At 49.3% G+C, this 19,981-nt stretch overlaps 1 protein-coding gene across 4 annotated transcripts in view; it reads right to left on the reverse strand.

Moving 5' to 3' along the window:
- The window catches only part of ZNF536 (zinc finger protein 536), a 194,885-nt gene that overhangs the window by 17,797 nt on the left and 157,107 nt on the right, over positions 1 to 19,981 (reverse strand). For 3 of the 4 annotated variants that reach the window (XM_042968669.1, XM_042968670.1, XM_042968668.1), the window contains exon 4: positions 3,747 to 3,899. The exons of the other annotated variant lie outside the window; for it this stretch is intronic. In XM_042968669.1, coding sequence (XP_042824603.1) covers positions 3,747 to 3,899 — 153 coding nt within the window. The remainder of the gene's footprint in view (positions 1 to 3,746; positions 3,900 to 19,981) is intronic. 4 annotated transcript variants of the gene reach the window in all.

Consider the following 19,981-nt stretch of genomic DNA (forward strand, 5'->3'; position numbering starts at 1 on the left):
GGACATCTCAGCATCCATAATTGAGTGAGCCAATTCTTTATAATAAATCTATTTATTTATTTAAATCATATATATATATATATGCTTTATCATCTACAATATATATTGCGCATACTTAGAATATGAATATACACACACACACACACACATATATATATATATATATATATACCATTTCTCTGGAGAACCCTGATGCAATCTCCTTTCTGAGCCTGCACTGACTGGGTCTGAATTAAAATCATCGCCATGTGCTCTAGAAGACAAACCATACACATTCAGTGATTGGGTCCTAATCCGCTCATGGTAATGTTTGAAACAGGAAAGCAGTTCGGCCTCCCTGGGTGTCTGTAATCAGTTTCTGCTCGGCAAGAGCCAGAGTGGAGTGGCCTGTAGGATTTGAGGGTCCCTCGGGGCCCCTGGGGCCCTCCACATGCCTCCCTCGGTCCTGCATGGGTCTGGCTGCAGCTCAGGGGGTAGCAGGGAACGTTCTGGCTCCTGTAGGCTCTCCCCAGCCCCCAGGTGTTAAGAACAACCTGGGTTCTGCATCTACTCAGCACCTCCCTAATAAACAGGTGTTGGTGGAAGGAGGGCAGTAATTGAGTTAATGTAGTGGAGTTAAAAAAGGAAAGTGGTTTTTATCAGTGGATGCTCTATGATCGAGACGGCTCATAAAGATGGAGTGGGATAGAAAAACACAGAGAATGTACCACCTCATACGCTGACCAATTAAAATATATTTATTACACACTGGATTTTTAACTGTGCTCATATGGGTCCATTACAGAAAAACTTCAAAACATGGTATTTTGGAAAACATGGATTCTGTCTCATAGACTGCTGTCCTCTGGCCATGTCACTTGGAAATACAAGAACACAGACAGAAAGGGGGCAAGGCAGGACAGGACATCCCCACAACTGGAGCCCCGTATTCACTCGTTTATTAACAAATAACTTGATTTGGATTTTTAATTACTCATGTAATCTACACTTTAACATTGTCAAAATGGATGTTTATTTTGGTGATTTGGAACATGCAACACTTTCTGTTCTATTCAAATGCACGAGTCTAAGCATTTTCCAACTTCTTTGTTCTTTGATAAAAAGGAAATTGATCTTTATCTGGTAACCATTCTGACTTTTAAACACTGCAAATGCTGTTTCCGAGGGGGGCTGGCAGTGTGATGTTTCCATGGCTTCTTTCATTTTCTCCCTTATTCTGGGAAGTTTCCGGAATGCCTCTGTCCACGGCCTTGTCTTGCTTCTCTCAGTGTCTCCAAAGACTACTGGTCACAAACCTCAGAAGTTTGTGAAGCACAAGAAGCAGAAATTTAGGGGGGAAAATAACCCTTCTCAAGCTTTAAAACCTCAAAAAGCGGTATCCATTTGCTTCCATCCACGTGGTCCTAATTTACCCAAAATATTCTGGGGAGTTTCTCCCATGACCGCGTTTGGGCCAGCTGATGGGAGCTGGGCCCACAGGGTCAGCAGGGCTCCTGGCCGGGAGACACTGCCGCTTTCTTTCCTAACCCACACTCCCTGGCAGGGAAAACCTCACCTGTGGTGAGCCACCAACCGCCTGGTAAGCTTGGCCCAGAGGCCTGTGTCTTCATCTAATAAACGGGTGCTATCACAGGACACGCCTGGCCAGGTCCCCGCACTCCTGCGGACAGCCCAACGGTGGATGCCCTGGTGGACTGCCTCCCACATCCTGGCAGTCTGTGCCCCCCTCCAACTACCACACAGCCCAAGGGGACCCGGCTCCAGCCTGGGGAAGAAAGTGGACATCGGCATGTTCTGAGAAAGCCAGATATCTGAGCTACCTCGTCCTGAGCCCGATCACTGGGAAGACCTCACTGAGAAGGGGACATTGGTATCAAACTCTGAAAATGAAGGAGCAAACCAATGCACCTATCTGGCAGAGAAGTGCAAAGACCCTGAGGCAGGAACTCAGGAACCCCTCCCTGAGCTCCTGGGAGGGGTCTTCTATCTGAAACCAGGACTTCTATGTGCAACTCACAGCCTAGCTGGCACACTGTGGCTTCCAATGGGTTCTCGTGTGCAGGCTGCCTTTCTACAAGGGCCACAGGTTCCCTGGGGAAGGGTCCATGTTCCTCGCGGCACTTGTCCCCTCCATGCCACCTGGCACAGTCCAGAGATTACAGGAAGAAGTTCACTCACTTATTCTCAAATTTGTTCTGACATTCAAGCTTTCAAATGAATCCACCGTGCCCCTACTACATGTAAAGGGCTCTTAGAGACCCTGGGGCTCTCGAAATTATAGCAATTAAAAATATGGACAATATCGCCACCCTCACAGTCCACTTGGAGGGAGACGAACAATGCGTAAGGAAACAAACAACTGAACTGAACAGGATCGTTTCAGAAAGTGCTAAGTTTAGGCAGGGAAGTAAGACATGGCCTCTCTGAAGAGCTCACATTGAAGTTCTGGGTAAGCCCCCAGTACCTACCGGGAGGAAGGCCTTTCCAGGTGGAGGGAACAGTGGGTTCAAAGGCCCTGAGGCAGGGACTGAACCTCTGCACTGGAGGAACCGGAAGAGGCCCGTGCGGTAGGAGAGAGAGGAGGAGGAGGGTCAAGAAGACTAGGATCCCACAGGGCCTGGGGGAGTGCTTAGTTTTAGAAGCTCCCTCTTTGCCCTGGGATGACTCTAGGAGAGAAGTGCTCCGGGACAGTGGTGGTGCTCAGCTGTGCCCCAGACCATGAATAAAGACGGCGGCCCCCTGCCACCTGTTCTCAGGGCTCCTCTCGGTGTCAGGGAGATTTGCGGGCACCAGGTGAGGTTCCAGGTGAGGGGCTCCTTCTCTTTAACCACACGCTGCACACAAGGCCCGTGTGCACTAAATATCCTGCACAACCCTGAGCTTTATTGATTCCTTGGGAAATAGACCACAATTATTTTTGAAAATAGATGGCATATTTGTCTATCCTCTGAAGCAGCTCATACTCCAATAGATAAAGTGTCAGGAGAAAAATCAAAGAAAATGGAGGTGTCCATATCTCAGATAGATTTTTTTTTTTTTTGTATTGGCAATGTGCAAACAACCAACAGAAAGCTAAGGAAAAAAAAAAAAAAACAAAACATAGATGACCAAGGGGACAAGGCAGAGAGACAAAAAAATAAAAAAAAAATAAAAAAAAAAAAAAATTCCGCATTTGTTCGAGGGGCTAGGATGGCAGGGAAATAGGAGAAATGACCAGAGCGGTCCAGCAGCCACTTCCAGTGTTTGCTGAAGTGTTTCCTCACTTCCTGTCTCGAGCAGACCCAGCGGAGAGCAGCGATGCTCCAGCCTGTATAACGTGAGGGGCTGACACCATCAGTCGGGTCCCAGCTGTGGGCACGTAACCCCAGCTGGGCCAAAAGCCCGTCCACCTGAACGTGGTCAGGGAGCTGCCACACTCAGCTCCCTTCGCACTCAGAGCTGAGCTGGACTCCGGTCATTTGCACCCCAAGGGTCCCTGGTCCATGAAAGGGGCACGAGAGGCCCCGCTTCATTAAAGACAGCGGCGAGACGTCCCGGTGCCTCCTACAAAGCATCATCCCCCCAGACCTGGACCACAGGAGACTGGCGTCTACAGGCCCGCGCGTCATCTGGGAGGCTGGCTGTGGAGGACCGAGCCGGGACGCCAGGGTCCCCCGGGGACCCGCGGAGAGTGCGGCGGGGGCCGGTGATGACAGTGGTGGCCCCCAGCTCGATGCCACGCACCCGGCCGCACCCACGCGTCTCACCTGTGTGTATCCGCAGGTGGACCTTTAGGTGATGGGATGTCCGGAAGGTTTTCCCACAGTACGGGCAGTCCTTCATGGCCGAGCCCAGGCTCCTGTCGCGAAGCAGTGCGGGCTGCTGGACGCCGGCAGCCCTCCCAGCCTCCTCGCCGAGGTCTGCAGCGGAGGAGAAACGTTCTCACATCACTTCTGCACGTCAGAAGCTGTTCGCACCCAAACTGCTAACACCGCACAAAGTGAAACATGTCAATACTACACCTGTCTATTTCATTCTTTCAATCTGACAGAATGCTGACAATTCATGTATTTTCTTGTTATTCTCTTAAATTATTTCATCTTTCCTATCATCATTTTAAGCAGCATATGGTACCTTTATATTGAACTGAATTAAACAAGAAAAGAAACAGCTGTGTCAGCAGCTGGTTTGATTTCTTCTTTCGCTTCGCTCCTATTAAATATTTTTTTTTCAAAAGTTTAAAAATGGTGGTGTTTGTTGAATCTGATTAATTTGTAATACGGACTAGCCGGAGACCTCACTATGGGACCGACAACACATTTGCATTATATCTAGCAACAAATGAGGGGGGGAAAGAAAATATGTCTTGGCCAAGTCCCTAAGACATGCAGACATACAGCTATTTTGGGACAGGAAAGAAAATTATCCAAAACTGATCATTTCTTCCTTGCCGAGTCTTGTATCCACCGCTGGCTGCTGTAATCTTATGAAAGGGAGAAGAAAAAGTATGAAAATGCAGTTCCACAATTAGCCCATGATAAACATATAGTGACATATTCAAAGTCATGTGCAGAAACTCAGCTGCTAGACTCCCATAAACTTCGAGCAGAGCAGTTAAATCTTTGTGCAGTGACTTGAGAACTTCCTCTGTAAAGTATCAATACAAATTTTCCTTCCTGCTGTTATTTGTTATGTAACCCAAACCATTAGAAAATGGAATAAAATTTACATACGGCTGCCTTCTGCACAGAAATGATGGGACATAATAGTAAATAAAACCGTGAAAATATCTAGTGGTTAGAGGATATGTTATCGCAACACCCGAGGCCCCACATCACACTGCCAAAGAGGCGACATCAGGGGAGCAGGGCAGGAGCTGGGAATCTGCATCTCCCGGGGGCTGGGGTGGGGGTGGGCACCGGAGCCCTCTCCTCTGGCCTTCCCACAGAGCTGGAGGCTGACCCCCTGGCAGAGAACCCAAGCTCCTGAGGCTGGCGGGGTCCTCACTGCAGCTCTCAGCCCACCCTCTAGGCACCATGGTAGATCCACTAGGGGAACAAGGGGACCTTCTGAGATAATAAGCAGACCTGTGACTTCTGCAGAGAACAGAATAAACAAGATTTGTACCTTCCAAGCAATGGAAAATGCAAATTGCTTTTATTCTGCAACATCCGTTCCTGGTGTTTCCTGCTAACAGCCAAAAGGGACAGACTTATAGGCCATGCACAAGATGAAGGCAATCACATTTCATTCTCATTTGGATGTTTGTTCCAAGCAACCGTGGAAACCCTGGGCCTCAAGCATCCTCTCTGCGTTTGGACTAACGCACAACGATATCGTCACCCTGGCAAAGTTCTTTGAAGGCTCACTTTTGATCCCACTTTCTCTCCAGCTCCTCCAACCCTCCTTGAAAGGGCCATTCAAAGGGTTTATCTACCCAGCATGTTTTTTTTTTTTTTTTCCCCATAATTTTGCATGGTAGGAGGACCGGGTTCAGCCGCATCTAAAACTCAACCCACCTGGCACTAGCTTTCTGATCATCCACATGAATGTGGAAAGGGTGCTATTGAATAAGGCAAACGCACAGGAGAGAGTTATCACTTCAAGGCAAACAAATGCCCCAGTGCGTCACAGCGGGGTGCTTCACACCCCACGGGTTCAACCCATCAGGGGCCGCGGCCAATCAGGGGCCACCAGTTCACTGACGGCCCAGGAGAACAACGGCCAGATGCCAATTTCAAGTCGACCAACCACATCCTAGGTTTAAGTACCTGGGATGCCATCTCCTACCCATTCTCCTTCCCGCACGCACCCCCCCCCCCCATCCCAAACGTGTTGCATTTGTCCCCCCAGCATGACTCGGCTTTCCTTTTGTGGGATCCTGAGGTCAGCTTAAAATCACCAAGAGCCTGATTCAGATTCTGCCAAATGCTCTGTGTGTGCAACAGAGTTAACTACCATACCCTATTTAAGTTAGGAGGCTGATAGCTGTCAGTTTGCATCATAAACAGAACTAAGTGCCCCGGATGTTGGCTTCAGGACAGAGGTAGTGGGCAGGTGTGGACTTGTGACGTTAAATTCCTGCAAAGCCCCATGTTCCGCGATCTGCTCATGAACACCTTCTCCAGAATCTTCCTCCAGCCTTTGTGAGCAGTGGAAGGTGGAGCTGTCCAATGGAACAGGAGGGAGAGAGCGTGGAGGACATATTTCTACTGTAGCTTTTGGTGAGTCCTTGCTCAGGGCACAGCGTCGATAAACACATGCGCCACTCTGGAAGGTTCTACAGAAGCTGAGGGTGAGCGGTGCCTCACTATATGTCACTCTAAGTGATGGCCTGTATCTGTTTGCCTTTTATCTTTCTATCTTGGATATGTGTGGCCCAATAAAAAGAATAAATTTGTAAGATAAACAGCTTTCTTTGCAGATTTAAGAGTCTAATTTTCACTCTACACAGAAATGATGAATTTTTTTTTTCGGAGGGCCAGAAGGCCTATGGCATTTACTCTTAGACTAATCCAAATAGAAAAACAAACTCTGAGCTACGATGAAGGGGCATTGTGGGTGGTCCCAGAAAGTGTCCGGAGAGGCTGAAAGCCACGGACAGCCACAGCCGAGGAAGGAGGGCCACGTCGCACCCTCACAGGGCCTGTGTGTGAGTGGGCGCCTGAACCCGGATGGGTAGCAGCGAGCATGTAGGCCAAATTCGGCCCGGCCACCCCAAGAGCCCAAGAGGCTCACTCACCGGAAAAGCCGGGGCTGCCCTCTGACTCCTTCTCTACCCAGAGTATAAAAGCACCGTCAGCTGTCCTTCTAGAAGACTCCCAGGCTGGAGTCCCGAGGCTTTGCCTGCGGCCCCACGGAGCTGCGTAGTGAAGCATTTCCCCGGCCTGCTTACAGACAGACCGGCCTTCCCGGCCTCTCCAGGAAACAGGGAAAAAAAGAAGCATGGTAGGAGTTACATCTGTCATCCTTCCTTAGACCGCTGGCGGACAGTTTCAGCTTTTGAAAAAATGTCCTTTTCCTGCAACCTGCAGTATGTCTTTCCTTCTGATCAGACCCTTGTTCCAACTGTTTTGGGTAAACGGAAGGTGAATGTGAGCACGGAGGTCAGCCCCAGACCTGTCATCTACGCCCCCTTGCTCATCCGAGAAAGAATGGCCAGTCCGTCCTGCCAGCCCCCAGAGGCTGGGTGTCCCTGGGGGCAGGGCATCTGGCTGCAGGCTGGGAGCCCATCTCCTTACCTCACACACTTTCAGCCTGGGTGGGTTCTGGGCCTCAAGTGATGCGGAAAATGGCTGAGAAATAACTCATGGGACCCCTGCTTCTGTTCTTGACCCCTCTAAATAAGAAGTGGATGCCTTGCACGGATGCAACAAATGATATTCCAGAGGGACGCAGACTGTACGTGCACCCCTTCCAGAGTTTTAACCTAGAACAAGTGAATTGAAATAGGTCTCAGAAACCCTGCAAGCTTTCTCCTGCTCCTGCAAGCTGACATTGGTATTAAGTCATCTAATAAAATGATCTACTAGAACTAGTAACTGGATTTACCAATTTCGATTATAAATTGTACTTTATTTGGGAGAAAATGGGTATGTTTTTGTTTATAATGCAATTGATTTATGTCTTGTGGGGACATTTTTGTTGTTGTTGTTGTTGTTGTTTTTAACATTTATTTATTTTTGAGAGGCAGAGAGAGGCAGAGTATGAGCAGGGGAGGGGCAGAGAGAGAGGGAGACACAGAATCCGAAGCAGATGCCAGGCTCCAAGCTGCCAGCACAGAGCCTGACGTGGGGCCCGAACTCACGGACCACGAGATCGTGACCTGAGCCGGTCGGATGCTTAACCGACTGAGCCACCCAGTCGCCCCTATTGTTTTTCCTTGATATTAAAGAATAGAAGGAAAAAAAAAAAAAAAAAAGAAGAAGAGATGGGCCCAATCACTCCAAGCTATGTTTCAAGTGTATATTATTTGGGGGTGAGGGGACACAAGACAGGACCTTCCTAATTTTGTCATGTCAGAAGCCATGCCTCCCCCAGTTCCATTTGCGTGTTCCAATTCTCCAAGTGGACAGCAAGGTTGGCCTAGGTCAAGGTGACATTACGGTGCATTGCCTTCCCTAGCATTCACAGAGGGAGGGTGGGAAGGAAGGAGGACCCAGGGTGATTAAAAATGGCCATGGTCCTGTTAGAATCTTCCTCCTCAACTGAACCACAGACTGGCAGTCCTGGATAGACAAAGCATCAAATACTTAGAAAGACAAACAACTTTTCAAAAGTTAAAGCCTAAACACACATAAAATACTATCAGCAGCTGTCTGGATCCATCCCTGAAGTGGGTTAAATTGCTCTCCACGAGTATGATTTGAATTTACGGGGGCCTCACTACACATTTAACCTTACTGGTATGTATGTCCGGAATGTAAAAACGTAACAACATAAATTTGTATCTTAAGGGTAGGTTCCCCCCAGGTTATCTTTAAACACTGAGCTTCCTTGGTACACATTTAAAATAGGCTTGTTTGCCAAGAAGGCTGACTTGGGAGTCAGGAGAGGGAATCTTTTCCTTCAGCGTTCCTGATGCCTGGCCGTCCTTAGGTAAATCCCTTCACCGACCCCCCGCCCTGGTTCCATCTGGCCCCGAGGACTGCTCCAGCACCCTGTATAACCCCGCAGTGCCGGAAGATGCCCAAGCCCACCACAGGCCGCCTTCACCCACTTGGCCTTCCATTCACCCAATCTAGCCTCATCCTATGCCAAATAGGAAACCAGAGGTGGGTCTTAGAGAGATGGGAGGAAAAACACCATAAAGAAGGATAGTAAGTGCTCCTAAATATTCCACGTGCCCCTACTTTTCCCAACTTCCTTGGCACTGAGATCCAGTGACAAGTCCCGGCCCACGGCTGAAGGCGACGTAGAGGAGAGACTGGGTGCCGCCACCTCCTCCCTCTCTCCCCCTGCCACGGTGACCTTGCAACACGAAGGTCGAGGTGGCAGCATCACAGAAGACGATGGGTCGCTGGGTCTCCAGATCGCCGGGAACCCGTCCACACGAGATCGCATGGATGAGAACCCATCTTGTTTCTGCAGCCATGGTGATTTGGAGAGCCTCCAGGAGGCCACCAGGAACTGACCAGGAAGAGTACACGCCTCCTTGTGAAGGGTTCCAGGCTTAGTCTCAGTCTCCCGGGGAGTCCCACCGTCACATGGACCGAGGCAAGGAGCAAGATCCAGGGAGACCGACAGGGATAGAGGGAGGCCAAAAAAGGAAAGCAAAGAGTGGTTTCCTCTCAAAGTGTGGATGTGTGCTCACTTCTCATTCCATCCTGCCGAGGCAGCCTCACATGGCCAAAAGTATATTTTGGAAACATGTCCGTTAAAAAAAATGATGATGGTGGTGGTGGTGGTGGTGGTGATGCTATATCCAACACAGTGAAGGGAGAGGTATCCCAGCAATCTCACACAGGTAAGGTAGCCATCTGGACACCTGAACACTTACTACTTTACAACACGAAATGCCATGGCATTTTAATTTCTATGGAACTTCTTGTGTCACAGAAAATACATTTTCCCAGATGAATTGTGCAGTTAATTCTGAGTGTCTGCCTTGTGCAAAGAGCATCTCAAAAGCATGGCTCACACTTCATTAATGAAGAAAAAAAACTATTTGTGGAGTCAGGCGGCGGGGGCAGGGGGGTTGGTGAGCAGGACACTGAAAAAGTGCATCTTTCTTAATTTTTTTTGCCTGCGGACACAAGCGCTTTGAAATAATTTCAGGAAATAATCAACACCTTGGAGAAAGTCTGAAGGAATATAGTTCCTCTCGGAAGCTTGACACTTTCCCTTATTTTGAAAACTTTAAAATTAACAGACCCAAAGAAGACAATGATTATTGTGGTAGAGATTGCTGGTTCAGTGAAGACTTCCTTTTATTTAATTAAAAAAAAAATATTTTAAATCAGTGGTTGGTATAAAAATCATGACATTACTGTCAACAATTCTATTTAACTCTTGGGAGACAAAACTCATGTCTGGAGTCAGTAGTCATCTGGTGTTTCTGCTTCATCAAAGGTCTCGGTTATGACGCCATATATAGTCATGTTAAACAGGCATCAACATGGAATGACAAAAGTATTTGTTTGAATGCAGAGCTATTTTAGAAAAGGATGTCCACTTGTGAAAGGCTACACCCACTTCCCCTTGGGCTCTTAGGCCCAGGGCCAGGGCTGGGCTCACGGGCAAGCCAAGCCCAGGGCTCGTGAGCTGAAGTCTGTGCGTAGAGGTGGAGAGGGGAAGGGTGGAATGTTCTCTACCGGTTCCTTTCCTCACCTTCGACCCAAACTCAAAACGGCACAGAGCTCCGCTTGCTTTGGGGAAGATCGGCTTTCTGGAATTGGGGAAATAGGTCATTAAAAGGCTAAAATTTGGAGGAAAAAAAAAATAAGACACTAGGATCTCAAATAGCTTCTCTAAAGCAACATTTTGATGAGTTAAGTGAAAATGAATCAGAAACACGTGGATTAAATTTCCCTTAAAATACACAAGGGCTTCAAAATCAAGCACTGCGGGCCAAATGTGTTTCTGGTTTTACCGAGCCCAGAGCCCTTTCCTAATTGTCTGGCGGCGAGTGTGCAGGACCCCTCCCCCCCTATTGCTGGCGATTGGGCCACCCATGGGGTCTCTTCCCCTTGGCACTGTGTGACGCTGCTGTCGACAACATCCTCTGTAACCACGTTGCCAGCTTTCCCGAGGCCCTCAGGGCCCGCTGCGGCAGGCGCCCTTCGTCCCCAACCTGGGGGCTGTGACCGTGGATGCACAGGGAGCGTGTGGACCGCACAGAATCGACCTAGGGCAAGACATCCGGGGCGATGGGTCCCTCTGGACTCCGCACACTCCTGTCTTCCCTCTGGCCCGGTCAGGAGTCGGGGGCGGGGACCCGTCCCAGAGATGGTTGGGGGTGAGGCAGTGCAGAGTGGGATCACATACGAAGTGGCCTGGGTGAGGAGAACCAGGCAGGAGAGTGAGTCGGCGGAGGGACAGCCCAGGGAGCCGCCCCTGGGAAAAGCCAGGTTGTATGTAGGGTAAGGACACGCCCCTGGCTCCATTGGTCTTTAGAATAACCCTCAATTCCTTCTCACGGCCTGCAACCCCTTTTCGAGTGGCCCCCACTGCTGCTGTGCCCTCATCGCACTCCTGAGTGTCCTCCATCCACCTCCCCCCCCCCATTTGCTATTCTCAAGCCCCCCTATCTGGTGTCCCGTTGAGAGTTTTGCTCTGGCTGCCCCTCCTCCCGGGATTCTTTCCCCAGAATCCACACAGAGACTGGAATCCCAAAGACACCTCCTTGGAGAGGCGTCTCTGACCAGGCTGTTTGGGGGCTGCGCGCCTCCCAGTCCCCAGCCCCCTCTTTCTCTGGTTTGTTCCTTCACAGCACCTACCTATCACCCCTTGCAGACTCTCACTGACCTATGTATTACCTGCTTACCACCTGTCCCCTCCCCAGAATACGAGTTCCACGAGAACATGGGCCATTTACTGCTGTTTGACATTATGTCCCCGAACGTGACAGGCAGTCAGCTCATAGCGGGAGCTTGATACATACTTTTTTTTTTTTTTAATTATGCATTTTTCAATAAATAAAAGAATCCGGGCAAACTGAAATTCAGAGGCTAAGATCAGTTCCTGACTGCCAGAGGGAAGCTGCTTTGAGTAACCTAGGAGGAGGAGCTGGCCCAGGGCACCAAACAGCAAGATACCTGAAATGCCCCCGAGGGCTCAGCACCTTCAGGGGCTGGGGTGTGATGCCAGCAGGGTGGGTGGGAGGTCAGGGGCATGCCGGAAGGCTTCCTGGAGGAAGCTGCCTTGAGGGATCTCCCAGCTCTCTCTCCGTCCAGGTGGAGGGAATCACAAACACACACTTAGAATCAGCAAGGCCACAAGTGGGCTTTTTAGAAGATGGGGGGCAATTGCTGAGGTACCATCCACTATTTCACTTGCCCGCTTCCTTGCTAAAAAGGAAGTTCTCCCTGACATGAGAAGGACGAGCCTCCCATACACATGGAGACATTCATCAGTAGGAGAGTACAGTGAGACAGATATTTTTAAAGTAATCCATGCCCCAATTACTGCTGTAATTATTGCAAAATATTTGTTATGGCTTCCTTTTTCCATCATTTAAATTAAGTACTCCTTTCTCAAAAAAAGAAAACTACAGAAGCCTTTACTTTCAGTAAAGCATAAATTCCCAAAAGATTTCTACGTAATTTATTTTCTTAAAAAAAAAAAAACTATAGCTTTTAAGACCCTCTTAAGATAATTTACAGCCCCCTCATTTATTTATGGGGGGGTGCTGGGGGTGGGGAGAAGACTGGAGGAAATGTCTGCCCGCCGGGCGTGTTTCAAGGAATTCTTACCCAAATGACACCGAGAACCAGCTGGACTGATCTTTTTTAAAATGCACTTGGTCAGTCGCCATAACTTGTGGGGCTGAGTTTTCTCTTGGGAATCGAGCACACTGAAAGGAGAAGGCATGATTTGGAGATAACGTCTCCCCTGGAGACATGTTTTGCCATAGTCTTTTTTAAACAAAGAAGACATCTTAAGCACCTTGCAATATCTTCCATTTAATCGTTGGCAGGAGGCAAGTCCCTGATGAACGCTGGCCTGTGTCTTTCTCTTTAACCAGCTGAGTGATCCAAGCTTTTAATATAGCCGTTCCAATTATTGTAAAAGTCATCTAGTACCTTATAACCACAAATATTGACAGTTTATTGCACAACACATTCCTGACATTTGAAGGTCACACCATACATAATACATACTCTTTTATAAAAGTGTCTGGAACAAAGAGATACATGATAAGCAATTACCTCTCCCGGCTTGTATGTATGTACAGTTCGGGGCTGACTTGAGGTTGCTTGCGAGGCACATGCACCATTTTAAATAATCTATTAAGGCAGCATGGAGGCATTCATGATGGATAATTATGAAATGGCTCGTGGACACGCTGCAGTCAGATTGGCTGGCCGGGGCATGGGGTCCGGGCAATTCTCCTCCTCTGAGTTTCAGGTCACAACGCCACTTTGCCATGGAGAGCCCTGCCTCACTTCACAATCGGATTTTCCCCCAAAGCCACCAAGCATAACAGAGTCACAATATGTTCTTGTTTTTCAGATTGGTCTGCGCGCAGCTGAAAGGAATTTTTAAAATCCACCAGCCCTGGTTCAGACGCACCCCTGCCCCCAGCCTCCTCAAGTGACCACAGCTCTGTTTGGCACAGCCACGCTGTCCGCGCCCGGGGCTGTGGCATCCAGAGAGACCCGTGGCACGAGGGTCCGTGGCTGCCGGGCCCAGGTGAAAACCAGAGTGTAGAGCGTGCTCCAAAAAACAGTGACAGCGAGGCCAGGCAAATCTCCGGAGGAACGTTCTGAGCAGGAAGGAGCTACACACTGCCCTGTTCTCTGTCTCGTCCCTACGTCTCCTTCCTAGCCTAAGTCTGACAAAGAAAAGAAAAAAAAAAAAAAAGAGTTTCAATCCCAGATTAAGCAGAAACGATTTGTGGTCCAAAGGCTCCGGGTCAAAACCAAGTTCCACCAATTCTTAGAAGTGTGATTCTGGGCAAATTACATAAAACCTCTCTGAGGTTTGGTTTCCTTATCTGCAAAACGGGGATAGACATAACAATTCATTCAGCACGGTGTCTGCTGAAGGATATGCTCTAATTCATGGTAGCTTTTAACAGGAATATTGCCAAAGGGACACGTTCTGTGCCAGGACGGCATGGTGGGGACAGCAGAGACCTGTGGCTTTAGGGCTCTCCCCTCCCCACTAGCCCTAAGCTACGGAACTAGACACTTGCACAGGGTCCAGGATGAAGGGGGAACGGTCCTCTCTGGACAAGTCCGGGTTGGAGCAGTTTCCCCCAGCTCTGAAGGCCCAGGCAGTTCTCCCAAGTTAACCGCGAAAACAGTTCAGGCTGTAGTTGCGCTTCGCGTAGATGACAATCTTTAATCACAGATGAAGTGGCAGGTCATTATAACCGACACCAAACTCCCTTCCAAATGATACGAATGTCTGCCGTTTGAAAACAAAACAAAAACAAAATATATATATATATGTATATACATATGTGTGTATAAATACAAATACATATATATATTTTTACAACTTTGTTAAAACAAATAGTCAGCAAATTCTCCAGATAATCTAAAGGTCTTCTAAGACTAATTTTATTTTGAGTTGCAGAATGAACGCCCGAAAATTTAAGACACGAGACCAAAATGATTTCTATAAAGATGACGTGTTTATTAGCATTAAATCCCAGGGAAGAGGGCTTCCTTAGAAAGAACACATTTTTGCATCTGAAAAGCACGCATATTAGAACGTGTGTGTTTCTTTAAGAAGCTATTCTGTTTTAGAGGGTAGCGGGTAAGATAGGGCATCACGTGATCAGGAGGTTGCTATGGTAAATATGCATTTTTTATTGAAGAGTAAACAGTGGCAGAAAACAAGTATCAATTGCCAGCTCTGAAGTTACTGCCATTTTTGAGCTGCACTGACTTATCTAGCCCTTTTAATTTGAGAACCTTTATCAGAAAAACACTATCACTGAATCAAAATTAAACATTTTTGCATAAATCCTGAACCTTTCAATACCTGGTAGTAATCATTACTTTAGCTGACATGTAAAAAATTAGCCAAAAAAAAAAAAAATCTATCCAGTTCTGCTAATCACGGCACATTGATCTTTCCGGAGATCTGTTGTCCAGCTGGTGGATCTCCAAAGGACAAAACCTTTCACCTTGGCTCAGGCCACAGAGCAGAGGAGCCAAAGGTAGAGCCTAGAGCCGAGGCTCCCCCCCTGTCCATTGTCTAGGTACCAGCAGGCAAAACAAAGCCAAGGTGATGCCCTAGGGAATGGCCCTCCCCATCAGTGTCTGGATGCCCCAGGCTGCTACCCGAAGGGCAGTGGACTTTCGCAAACGTGCTATGGTACTTTCAGCCAAGTTTTCATGGTTTTCTCCTTGTAGAAATGGGGAAAGAGCCTGAAAGTTCCTGAGAGGCAACTTCTGTCTTCCTCTGACATCCGCATAGGTGACCTCTCTCAAGTACAAATCAGGCCGTGTTAGAAACCTTGGATAGCTCCCTGTCACATCTTGGGTAGGCCTTCAACTAAGCATCTCTGGCCAGGGGCGGGGGGAAGAGTCTGGATTTTGTTTTCACTGACACCAGCTTTCCTTTTCACCTGTCACTTGCAGAGAGCAAGGCTGTGATTCCTCCTCCTCCACCACATCTGGCACATAGTAGGTGACACACCAGTACTCACCCGACACGTGTGTCAATGAATGATGTGTGAATAAATGAACTGACCCTAGCTCTGGGGAGAACCAGCTTCCTGGGTAGCGGCTTCTAACAGGAAGGTCAAGCTGGCTCATTCTCCCTTTGATCACAGATTAAAGTATCAAGTGTTGGCAAATTTCTCAAAGGGAACTTTCCAGACTCAGAATCCTACAGACGAGTCCGAAGGAATCTTGACCAGGGACAAGGAACAGACTCAGTAACATGAGTGTGCCCTCCAAGGAGCCCCCAGGAAGGAGGGTCAGGAGCAAGGAGCTTGTGGGGGAGGGGCAGCAGGCCAGAGCTGAGTGGCGCAAGGTCCCCAGTCACTGGTAGAGACTGCCGGCCTGAAGGGGTCAGTTTGGGCTCTGCAGCACCTCGAAACACTGACGTCTGTTTGACTCCAAGATCTGAGTTCAGTTCTCATTTCTGGGACCCCGAGCAAACTGCTAAAACTTCCTCAGCTTTAGTCTCCTTGTTTGTAAAACTGGAAAATGGTACTTATCACAAAGGAATCGGGAGCGTCTCGTGAAATAGTGGGCTTGCAAGGCCTTAACCCACCTTAAATCCTGGCAGAGTAGGAAAGTCACTGGCTTTGAGATAGCCAGCTCTGGATTCCACTTTGTGCTTGCAAGTGTTTCCTAGCCCTGCCCAGCCTCCAAATACTGTTTGTAAAGCAGGACTAATGGCAGTATCTCTGGTCAAAACTAAATGAGAGAATATGAGGAAAAGTCATCTGGTCCATTTCAACTAATGGTCCCTCCCCCACCCAGATCCAAAATACTTACATGACAGAAAACCAGGAGAAACCAGCAGGTGATGAGCCATACAGTGGAATCACCATGGGGCTCCCCTCCCCTGGCAATTCCCAGGATGATTCACATGGCCCAACTGGGAAGACCACTTCCCATGAGCCAAGTGTCACCAGCCCCTGGGTTGGGGAATGCATGAACAAGGCCACATCACCTCTACATTTTCTAACCCTTGTTACAGCTTATTTGACACCTGTCCTCAGTGCACCTCTTCGACGTGGCGGACTTAATCCAAATGTCCCCTGGAGGTGAATAGTGGGGGGTGGGAGGGAGGAGCACACAGCGTTTGGGGTGGCTCAGGCCTCCCCATCCTGTGCTCCATCCATCCACAAGATGGTCAGTGTTAAGGGCAACAGGCAGCTGCCTCTAAATATCTGTGCCCACCTGCCCACTACAGCAAGGAGCCTGCAGCCCAGAGACCCTCTAACCAGCCCGTGCCCTGTCCTGAGAAAGCACAAGCCAAGACTCAGAAAGAATCTTAGAGCTGTTCTTTGGGCACTGTGAAATGACCCAGGACTGCAGGTGTGACCTGAGCTGGGAAGATACCTTTGACAATGCCCAAGGGGGCCATGAAAACACCACCCCACCCTGGCCTGCTCTGGGTCTGCCCAGGGCATCCCTAGAACATCAGGAGAATTCCAAGCCAGCCTTTCTGGGCCTGGAGAAAGGCGAGAACCTTTTTCCCGATGGACAGACTTCAGAAACTCACCACACCCTGATCCCACTTCCTGAAACACAAACCCCAAACCCTAGGCCCACCCACCACCTTCTTGCCTGGTTAATCCCACTCATTCTTGAGAGTTCAGCTCCAAGGTCGCTGCCTTTGGGAGATGTTCTGACTTCCCGATCACCCCAGAAAGTGACATTCACGATACCAACCAGAGCTTGGGGCTTTGTACATGTACAGAGCTTGGGACTTTGTGTGATACCTGCCAAATGTCTGACTCTCCTTCTAGACTGTCCACTCTTTGAAGGATGGGATGAGGTCTATTTTTCTCACCTTTGTGTCTCTAAGACCTCCTGGCACAGAATAGGTTCTCAGTAAATACTAAGCAACTGAATGCAAGTATGCACGAATGCGCGCCTGGTGCTGGGAAGCGTGGACGGCCATTCTCTAACAGTGCAATCAAAGGAAGCGACATTTTCCTTTTAACTTCTTCACTGGTTGACCTGCCCTGCATAGCACTGAGGGCAGGTGACAGGCTGCAGCCGACTCTCACCCAAGGGAGGGGGAGACATTGAGAGTCTGACCGCTCTGTAGCCCCAGTCCTTACTCCCTTGCCCCCCAGGGCCCATCTCTTCTCCTGGGGCTTCTGGCTGCTCCCCTACACTCTCCTCGAGACACTGCAAGGTTCCTATTGCCAGAGCCTGATTCCCTCAGAGGAGAACAGTGCTTGGTCACCAGAGCCTCACCTGCCCCACTTGCTGTGCAAGACTGTTCACAATTTCTCCTGCCCCAAGGCCTTCCCTGTCCACACCTGCCCCAGCCAGGACCCAGCAGCCGTCCATGCAGACATCAGACACTGGGTGTTGTTCTGCAGAAAGACTGGTGGCTCTCAGGAGCCCTGCCCGAGATGCTGGGGTGCAGGTGGCGGGTGGGCATGATCTCAGGGTGCAGGCAGCAGGCTGGGTGGGTGCCGGCCCCGGACCACTGCTGGCGGAAAGAGCTGAGTCCAAACCCCCGGGCCGCGCATCCGGCTGTCTGCTCTGCCCTTGTACTTCTGCTGAGTTTCGGGGCCTGAGGAAAAAGTCTGCCCAGACATATGTTCTTGGGGGGTGCCCACCACACCAGTGCTCTGCAAACACCATCTGACTGGGGAAGAATGCTCTGCTCTCCCAGCTGTGTGGCTGTGTGATGCGTACCAGATGCCCCTCTCCCTCAGCCTGGCCCCCTGGCCCCCTGGGTGCTCACAGCTTCCCACCCCCTCACCCATTCTCCTCCCAGCTCACCCCTTGGTGGGCACCACGTGGTATTTTCTGCTATGCTCGCTTCCCCAGAAAATCTTTGGTCGGTCTGGTTTCCCGTGGAATCCCAGCCTTTAGCAAGGCGCCTGGCACATAGTAGGCACTTAATTTTTTTTTTTTTGCATAAATTTTTTTTTGCATATTTTTTTTGCATAAATAACCATTAGACAAGGCGACGCCACTTTGCCTGGTCGGATTCTGGTGACTTTTTCTTTAATATGGAAAATCACTTTCTGTGTTCCCTTTGGATGCTCTATCATACGGATATTCAAAGCAGTGCTGCATTCACAACACACATCGTCCTATAATGCTAATTTCTATCCCATAACCGAGAGAGACAACTAAGTGTTGCAAGGTTATTCAAAACTCCTGCCCCTTATCCTCGACTTCTCCTTAGGGGAAAATTGCACAGGAATACATTTCCTCATCTGTATGTTAAAGCACGGTTATAATCCACCTATCATGATTGCAATTTTGGGAATCAAAACGGAGATCCAAACAGCAGTGTGATCTACATTTTAGCCACATATATTATAATAAATTAAGTCAAAGAAAGAGTTCTGCATTAACTCTCACTCTATTCCTTTAAAAGCCTATAAGAACACTGAAGCCGCCCCCTGTAAGAACTTCAGCCTTTCCTTCCCCGGGCTGCCACATCGCTGAGGCCCCACAGCCTGGAAGGGGAGGTCACAGAGCCAGCTGCCTGTGACAGCGGTGCTCAGTCCTGTGTGCTCAGAGCGCTGACTGAATCAGGCTGTGCACCATGGGCTCAAAGCCACAGTGAGGCGGCCAGCCATCCTTGGCCAAGGGCAAGCAGAAGCTTCTGGAAAGAAGCAGGCAGTGTGGGCGGCACGCTGATGGAACGGTCTGACATCTGTGGACACCAGAGCTGGGGACGTGGACCCGGAGGCAGACAGGACACAAGGGCCCGCTACTGAACGGCCTAACCCAAGTCCTCATCCGCACCTGGGCCTCTGTTTCCGCTTCTGAAAATGTGGGGACGGCACTCTAATGGAAATTGCAAACACTCATCACAGAGTTTTCATTTGCTAAATTTGGTTTTAACGTTGAAAAAATTCGGGGCATTTCACCTGTAGCCTCATTTGAGCTTCTCCAGAGAAACTGTTGTCTCACGACACTGAGTCCACAGCCCCCAGGAACAGTGGCTGTCGGGCTGGGCAGGGGGCGCCTCCTCCCCAGTGGGCCCCTCCCTCTTCCTCCCTACCTGGTTGCCCCCACCCTGTGACTGCCATCTCAGCCGAGATGGTCCCGGACACACTTTCCACCTCTAAAGACGGCCTCAGTAACCTCAGTTGAGCAAATAAGGCAGAAGCCTCCAGACTAATTCCCATAATTATGATGGGTCTATTATTTCAAAGCCGGCGATGATTGTGGGGTCAGGTGCTCAGAGGAAGAGGGAGAGAAACATACTTTAAAGTGATAGCAAATATCCTTTGATTCTCTGCTATGATACCAAATTGCATCCAGAAATGCTCAAACATGGGCTCCAACCTTAGTCAAATTTCAAAGAGGCCTCAGCAGGAAAGGCAGTGATGAGAGAGAGAAAGAAAGAGAGACAACACAGAGAGAGAGAGAGAGAGAGAGAGAGAGAGAGAAGGAGGAACCAGAGAGCCATGAAGTTTAAAGACCCTGTCCAGGGACATGGCAGCTGGCCGGAGCGAAGGGGATACCGGCCTAGAGGCCTCGAGCTCACCACACCTGACTTCCCCATCTTCTTCAGGTGGGAACGTCTAACCTCCTTCTCCCTGCCTTGTCCAGCATTCCTGCCCAGCCTCACTCCCTGGTCTCCCGGCACACCCCCACCCCCGGAACCTCTTCTGGATATTTCTCCACAATGACATGCTGCTCGGGCCTGCTCTCCAATTTTT

This window comes from Panthera tigris, chromosome E2, assembly GCF_018350195.1.
Source record: "Panthera tigris isolate Pti1 chromosome E2, P.tigris_Pti1_mat1.1, whole genome shotgun sequence".
Classification (NCBI taxonomy): domain Eukaryota; kingdom Metazoa; phylum Chordata; class Mammalia; order Carnivora; family Felidae; genus Panthera; species Panthera tigris.